General features: G+C 50.8%; 1 protein-coding gene across 2 annotated transcripts in view; it reads right to left on the reverse strand.

Annotated features, from left to right (window-relative positions):
* Positions 1-5871, reverse strand: part of MTCL3 (MTCL family member 3) — a 131994-nt gene extending 126123 nt beyond the window's left edge. For both annotated transcript variants that reach the window (XM_075339930.1, XM_075339929.1), the window contains exons 1-2: positions 5140-5871; positions 3523-3747 (exon numbers count right to left, since the gene is read on the reverse strand). In XM_075339930.1, coding sequence (XP_075196045.1) covers positions 3523-3747; positions 5140-5856 — 942 coding nt within the window. In that variant the 5' untranslated portion in view covers positions 5857-5871. The remainder of the gene's footprint in view (positions 1-3522; positions 3748-5139) is intronic.
* Between the last annotated feature and the right edge of the window lie 2277 nt (positions 5872-8148).

Here is an 8148-nt window from a genome sequence, read left to right on the forward strand (position 1 = left end):
GCTGGCAGGACTCCTCTGGTCGTATTGTAGGGGTAAGTTATGCTGGGGGGGGGGGGACGCCTGTGGTGGAATTTTGGGCGTCTATGATGCCTGTGCTGAGATTTGGGATGTGTGGAGTGCAGGGGTAGATACTTTTAATGGGATTTTAGGATGTCTGCGTTTCTAGGGGACACCTGTTGTGGGATTTTGGGGTGTGTGTGATGCTGGAAAATGACTGATCAGATTTTTGGATGTACAATGCTGTAGGTATGCCTGTGGTGGGATTTGCTGCATGTACAATGCTGGAGAATGCCTCCAGTGAGAGGTCTATAATGCTATGGGGATACCTATGGCAGGCTTTAGGGGTGACTATAATTCTGTGGGGGGATGCATGGGGTGGGAATTGTGGGGTCTATAATGTGGGGGGATTCTAAGGGTCTATAATGCTGTGGGGATACCTGTTTTGGGATTTGAGGGGTGATGCAATGCTGTAGGAATGTCTGTTGTTAGATTGGGGGGTATACAATGCTGGCAGGACTCCTGTAATGGTATTTTAAGGGGCGTGCGATTCTGTAAGACGCCTGTGGTTGGATTTTGGGGATCCATATTGCGTGGGTATTCCTGCGGTAGAATTTTAGGGGTCTATAATGTCTATGCTGAGATTTGCGGGGTATGCAATGCAGGGTTGGATACTTTTAATGGAATTTTAGGATGTATGCGATTCTAGGGAACAACTGTGGTGGGATTTTGGGGTGTGTGCGATGCTGGAGGATGACTGATGTGATTTTTTGGAGTGTACAATGCTGTAGTTATGCTTGTGGTAGGATATGCGGCATGTACAAGGATGCCTATAGTGAGAATTTGGAGGTCTATAATGCTGTGGGGATACCTGTGGTAGGGTTTTGGGGAGTGTGTGATGTTGGAGGGATGCCTGTGGTGGGCATTTGGGGTGTGTCGAATACTGGGGGAACGCTTGTGTGGAATTTGGGGGAGGGTACAATGCAGGGAATGATTGTGGTGGGATTTTGGGCATCTATAATAATGTGGGGGTGCCTATGGGGGGATATGGGGTGTGTTCAATTCTGGGTGGGGGGGGAAGCTTGGAGTGGGATATACACCCCAGGGACAGCACCCTTATCCCTACAACACAGGGACAGCACCCATAGACCTACAAGTCAGGGACAGCGCCCTTGAACCCAGGGACAGCTTTTGGATAGCCCTAATACCCTAGTCCTAGTTCCTAGTGACATTTGTCATATAGCTCTATTACCCAAGGACAGCTCTTGGATAGCTCTGATACCCTAGACCTAGTATCCAGGGACAGCTACTGGATAGCCCTACAACTGACAGATAGTTCTCATATAGCCCCTGGCCAGTTTGTGCAATGCCATCCATGCTAGTACTGTGTTGAATGGAGATTTGTGTGAGCCCTTACAATTGCAAGCAAACCTTTGAATGGCAACCATAAAGCTGATGTGGCCATCAGTAAAAAGGAGTTTTACACCCCTGATGAAGGGGCTGAGACGTCATTCCTGTATCACTTACTGAGCTGTTTGCTGTCATTTTGTTAAAATCACTGTTTTATCTGCTGCAGATCTATCATTTGTCTGAATGCTGAGCTCTGTATAACCCTAACCACACCACTGACTGACAGCTTTCTGAGTACACTCTGCATAGGCAGGAAGCTGCCAATCAAAAGTGGGGGCAGGGTTACACAGAGAAGGAGCAGTACGTTGTAGCAGATTTACTAGTCACTTTAGTGATAAAACTGATTTTATCAAAACTACAGAAAGCAGCTCAGTAAGTAACACATCGCTGGAATCAGGATCTCTGCCCCTGCAGATTACAATACGATACACCTGATTGATCCTGAGGAAAATTGTAGCAGATTAGGTGGCATAAAGCTGGTGACAAATTCCATTTAAATATCTCTCCAAATGTAAAGACAAAAAGCATACAATAATAAAAAGAGAAAAAGCATGCAGCATATAACACACAAGATTCAATATACAACTAAGGGGCACTTTGCACACTACGACATCGCAAGCCGATGCTAGCGATGCCGAGCGCGATAGTCCCCGCCCCCATCGCAGCAGCGATATCATGGTGATAGTTGGCGTAGCGGACATTATCGCTATGGCAGCTTCACATGCACTCACCTGCCCTGCGACGTCGCGCTGGCCGGCGACCCGGCTCCTAATTAAGGGGGCGGGTCGTGCGGCGTCATAGTGACGTCACACGGCAGGCGGCCAATAGAAGTAGGGGGGTGGAGATGAGCGGGACGTAAACATCCCGCCCACCTCCTCCCTTCCGCATTGCCGGCGTGAGCTGCAGGACGCAGGTAGGAGATGTTCCTCGCTCCTGCGGCTTCACACACAGCGATGTGTGCTGCCGCTGGAACGAGGAACAACATCGTAACATCGGTCATTTCCAAATCATGGCAATGACTGACGCTACACCGATCATACGATTACGACGCTTTTGCGCTCGTTAATCTATCAAAAAGGCTTTACACACTACGATATCGCCTGCGACGCCGGATGTGCGTCACTTTCAATTTGACCCCACCGACATCGCACCTGCGATGTCGTAGTGTGCAAAGTGCCCCTAACTCTAAAATTGATACTTAGACGAGTGTTTTTTAGAAAAAAAGCAGATGACGTCTTAAATACATACACATATAATGGATTGCACAGCTAACGGAAGGACAGATTATTCTCAGTGATGAGTGAGCGTGCTCGGCTCCATACTCAGCCAAGTATAAAGGCCCCGTTACACGCAGCGACATCGCTAACGAGATATCGCAGGGGTCACGGAATTTGTGACGCATATCTGGCCTCGTTAGCGACGTCGTTGCGTGTGACACTTACGAGCAACCGCTAACGATCAGAAATACTCACGAAATCGTTGATCGTTGACACGTCGTTCATTTTCAAAATATCGTTGCTGGTGCTGGACGCAGGTTGTTTGTCGTTCCTGAAGCAGCACACATCGCTATGTGCGACACCCCGGGAACGACGAACAACAGCGTACCTGCGTCCTCCAGTAACGAGGTGGGACTGACGTGAATGCGGCTGCTCTCCGCCCCTCCGCTTCTATTGGTGGCCCGCTAATTGACGTCGCCGTGACGCCGCACGAACCTCTCCCTTAAAAAAAGAGATTGTTCGCCGCCCACAGCGACGTCGCTAGGAACGTAAGTCCGTTTGACGCGTCCTAGCCATATTGTTCGCCACGGGCAGCGATTTGGCCGTGACGCACAAACGACGGGGGCGGGTGCGATCGCTAGCGACATTGCTAGTGATGTCACAGCGTGTAAAGTGGTCTTTAGGGTGCTTGATACACTCAGTATCAAGTATCATGCGGGTGCTCGATTTCCCGGCCAGCCTTTTCTTGCTCACTCTTGTTAGGGGGTTTCAGAAAAATGCTTGAGTCTCCCATTGACTTCCATTATGCTTGTTATTCCAGTGGAGCCCGTCCAAGCGTCTGACCTACTCGATTCAAGCATCGAGCACTCATCACTAATTCTTATACATCAGATCTTACCTTCAAGTCTTGTTCCAGGCTGCGGAGCAGCTCCCCATCTATCTCCCCGGTCTGGGCATAGCGGAGCCTCTTGCGCTCGGCTTTACGGAGGCGGTATTGTAGAATCCTACAGTTCTTATTGGCTCTCTCCAGCTCATGGCGCATTTCCTGCAGCTGACAAGCATCCTCCTCAAAGAAGGTGTCCCTCATCTCATCCATCTCCGTTCTCATCTCTTCTATTTCATTCTGGTCATAAAAACGTTCGGGAAGAGAGAACCACAAAGTGTGAAAAATGATTACAGTTTATAGGGTGTTAACGGGAGTCCATCACACCCAACATGCGATGTAAACTACTTATGCCGTCCTCGAGGGGACTTAGCCCTTATGAAACTTATACATGCGGGGTAGATATCACTTCTTTAGTAATAGAGAAAAACAGTCTTAATTCACATATACATGAGGGCTCATGCGTGCACCTTGGGTTGGCCAAGGGCTCAGTGCACCGGTCTTCCCTCTCGTCAACATGATGTGAACCTCTCCTTATCTTCATTGGCAGTTCTTGCTTGCCCAAAGCAAACAATGCCTGAACTGAATCCTCATCCTGCACACTAACACTGCAGGAGCCCAGGGAACATACACAGCGTGGGTGTGCGCTCATCTCTGTCCTGTCTGCAGAACCTATTTGCTGATGTGAGCAGCTGTGTGATGATGCGTGTGGCAACCATGAGCTGCAGACAGGAGAGGGTTGAGGAGCACGCTCACCTTGACACCCTGTGCTCTTGGCTCATGCAGTGTCTGTGCTCAGTCCTGACAAGCATGCGCTGTCAATTAATCTAACCACAGGTGTCTTATATGTTGACTGAGGAGGGGGATGAGTGCACTGACCCCTCGGCCACGCTGAAGACCTCATTTACATAGGTAATAAAACCACCTAATCCCTATGATTTCCTGATTTTGCCACCTCTTTCCATTTGGGCTACATCACTTCACAGTAGACAGTCATATTTCTTGCTTTTGGAGCGTAACATGTGAAATCTCTGCTTATAGCGCAACCAGGCTTCTCTGGGAATATTCTCCTTCCCTCCCAGATGTTGCTAATCATAGCTCGGCAGGATTTGTGACTGCTAAATCACCTAGCGAGCTTTGACTGGCAACATTGGGGAGGGAGGGGTGAAGGCAAACCCCCAGAGAAGTCTAAAGAAGCACTCAATAGGACTACAAGCAGAGATTTCACATACTTCTCTCCAAAAGCAACAAATGTGAATATCTCTGCAATGGAGCGACGCAGTGCAAAATGGAAAAGAGCTGCAGAATCAGGGGAGCTCTGGGAATTTTACAAGCTATATAATTTTTTGAGTGACAGGTTGTCTGTAAATCGTGTTTTGGGGGTGAATGACTTCCTAGACTAATGCCTTTCCCCATACAGTGGATACAGAAGTGTTTACACGCCCTGTTATACCTATTACCCTTGGCTCTATCAGGTCACATTGCATACGGCTAGAGCAGACCTGAGTTTAGCATTAACCCTTTGGGGCAATCTGCTGAGAACATGCAGGGATCCCACCCTTGCCTCCTGCACACACATGGGTGGAGGATGACATCACCGCCTGCAGACAATGGCAGCAGACAGCTCCTCACCTTCAGGCTCTCGTTCTCCTCCCTCAGCTTGCCCACTTCATCCTGCAGCAGGCTGTCAGCCCTGGATGCCTCTGCCTGCTGCCCACCAGCCGGCTCTGCCTGCCCCCCATCGCCCTTGGGGCTGATGGCACCGCCTGCAGCCGCCAGGCCCTTCTTCAGATGGAACTGCATGAGCTCGGACTGCAGGCATCCTTCCTTCCAGTACCCCCCTCCGCTGCTCTGCTTCTTGGGGCTCTTCCCCACCGCCCCTGCCGCCGGTGCGCCATCCCCTCCTTTGGGGGACGCTTTCCCTTTCTTCGGGTTCTTCGGGGATCCGTCCCCCGGTGACTCCGGTGTGGCCACTCTGCCTGGCTCCGTCCTTGCAGGGCACAGGTCGGCCGGGTCTTGGCGCTGCGCCTCCAGGGCTCCTGGTGATGGGTGTCCTGCAGCGGCCTCCGCCCTGGATGCTACGTGTTCAGCACCACCGCCGCTGCGGACAGCTCCCTGCCCGGGATGCTGCGTGCCTGCGCTGCAGGATGCTCGGCTGCCTCTCGCCACCTGCTTCCCCGCAGTAGCCCGGGTTGCAGCCGGCGACCTGGCCCCTGGTCTGACCGCGACGTCCCGGGGTCTGGCTGGTGACGATGGCCGCTCTTGTTTTCTGCTGCTGCCCTCCGGATGCAGGCGAGGCTCAGCTGCAGTAGGAAGAGCCGCAGCAGCGCCACCAGCTGGCCTGCTCATGATCCTGCCGTGTGAGCGGGGCTGACAGGGGATCCATCAGTGGAGGCCAATCTCCACCCAGACCGGGAGGGGCGAGGGGATGAGCACTGCCCGAGGGCGACACAATGGCCCTGCTGACCACCAGCTGCAGAGCACGAAGTAACGCCATGAACTAGTCTTCCTCTACAGCCATCTATCACCACCATGCAGAAGTCTTCCTCTACAGCCATCTATCACCACCATGCAGAAGTCTTCCTCTACAGCCATCTATCACCTCCATGCAGAAGTCTTCCTCTACAGCCATCTATCACCACCATGCAGAAGTCTTCCTCTACAGCCATCTATCACCGCCATGCAGAAGTCTTCCTCTACAGCCATCTATCACCACCATGCAGAAGTCTTCCTCTACAGCCATCTATCACCACCATGCAGAAGTCTTCCTCTACAGCCATCTATCACCTCCATGCAGAAGTCTTCCTCTACAGCCATCTATCACCTCCATGCAGAAGTCTTCCTCTACAGCCATCTATCACCACCATGCAGAAGTCTTCCTCTACAGCCATCTATCACCACCATGCAGAAGTCTTCCTCTACAGCCATCTATCACCTCCATGCAGAAGTCTTCCTCTACAGCCATCTATCACCTCCATGCAGAAGTCTTCCTCTACAGCCATCTATCACCTCCATGCAGAAGTCTTCCTCTACAGCCATCTATCACCACCATGCAGAAGTCTTCCTCTACAGCCATCTATCACCACCATGCAGAAGTCTTCATCTACAACCATCTATCACCGCCATGCAGAAGTCTTCCTCTACAGCCATCTATCACCGCCATGCAGAAGTCTTCCTCTACAGCCATCTATCACCTCCATGCAGAAGTCTTCCTCTACAGCCATCTATCACCTCCATGCAGAAGTCTTCCTCTACAGCCATCTATCACCTCCATGCAGAAGTCTTCCTCTACAGCCATCTATCACCTCCATGCAGAAGTCTTCCTCTACAGCCATCTATCACCACCATGCAGAAGTCTTCCTCTACAGCCATCTATCACCTCCATGCAGAAGTCTTCCTCTACAGCCATCTATCACCTCCATGCAGAAGTCTTCCTCTACAGCCATCTATCACCTCCATGCAGAAGTCTTCCTCTACAGCCATCTATCACCTCCATGCAGAAGTCTTCCTCTACAGCCATCTATCACCACCATGCAGAAGTCTTCCTCTACAGCCATCTATCACCTCCATGCAGAAGTCTTCATCTACAGCCATCTATCACCACCATGCAGAAGTCTTCCTCTACAGCCATCTATCACCTCCATGCAGAAGTCTTCCTCTACAGCCATCTATCACCTCCATGCAGAAGTCTTCATCTACAGCCATCTATCACCACCATGCAGAAGTAGTCTTCCTCTACAACCATCTATCACCGCCATGCAGAAGTCTTCATCTACAGCCATCTATCACCACCATGCAGAAGTCTTCATCTACAGCCATCTATCACCACCATGCAGAAGTAGTCTTCCTCTACAGCCATCTATCACCACCATGCAGAAGTCTTCCTCTACAGCCATCTATCACCTCCATGCAGAAGTCTTCCTTTACAGCCATCTATCACCGCCATGCAGAAGTCTTCCTTTACAGCCATCTATCACCTCCATGCAGAAGTCTTCCTCTACAGCCATCTATCACCTCCATGCAGAAGTCTTCCTCTACAGCCATCTATCACCACCATGCAGAAGTCTTCCTCTACAGCCATCTATCACCGCCATGCAGAAGTCTTCCTCTACAACCATCTATCACCACCATGCACAAGTCTTCCTCCACAGCCATCTATCACTGCCATGCAGAAGTCTTCCTCTACAGCCATCTATCACCGCCATGCAGAAGTCTTCCTCTACAGCCATCTATCACCGCCATGCAGAAGTCTTCCTCTACAGCCATCTATCACCTCCATGCAGAAGTCTTCCTCTACAGCCATCTATCACCTCCATGCAGAAGTCTTCCTCTACAGCCATCTATCACCTCCATGCAGAAGTCTTCCTCTACAGCCATCTATCACCTCCATGCAGAAGTCTTCCTCTACAGCCATCTATCACCACCATGCAGAAGTCTTCCTCTACAGCCATCTATCACCTCCATGCAGAAGTCTTCATCTACAGCCATCTATCACCACCATGCAGAAGTCTTCCTCCACAGCCATCTATCACCACCATGCAGAAGTCTTCCTCTACAGCCATCTATCACCACCATGCAGAAGTCTTCCTCTACAGCCATCTATCACCGCCATGCAGAAGTCTTCCTCTACAGCCATCTATC

Source organism: Anomaloglossus baeobatrachus, chromosome 3, assembly GCF_048569485.1.
Source record: "Anomaloglossus baeobatrachus isolate aAnoBae1 chromosome 3, aAnoBae1.hap1, whole genome shotgun sequence".
NCBI classification, from domain to species: domain Eukaryota; kingdom Metazoa; phylum Chordata; class Amphibia; order Anura; family Aromobatidae; genus Anomaloglossus; species Anomaloglossus baeobatrachus.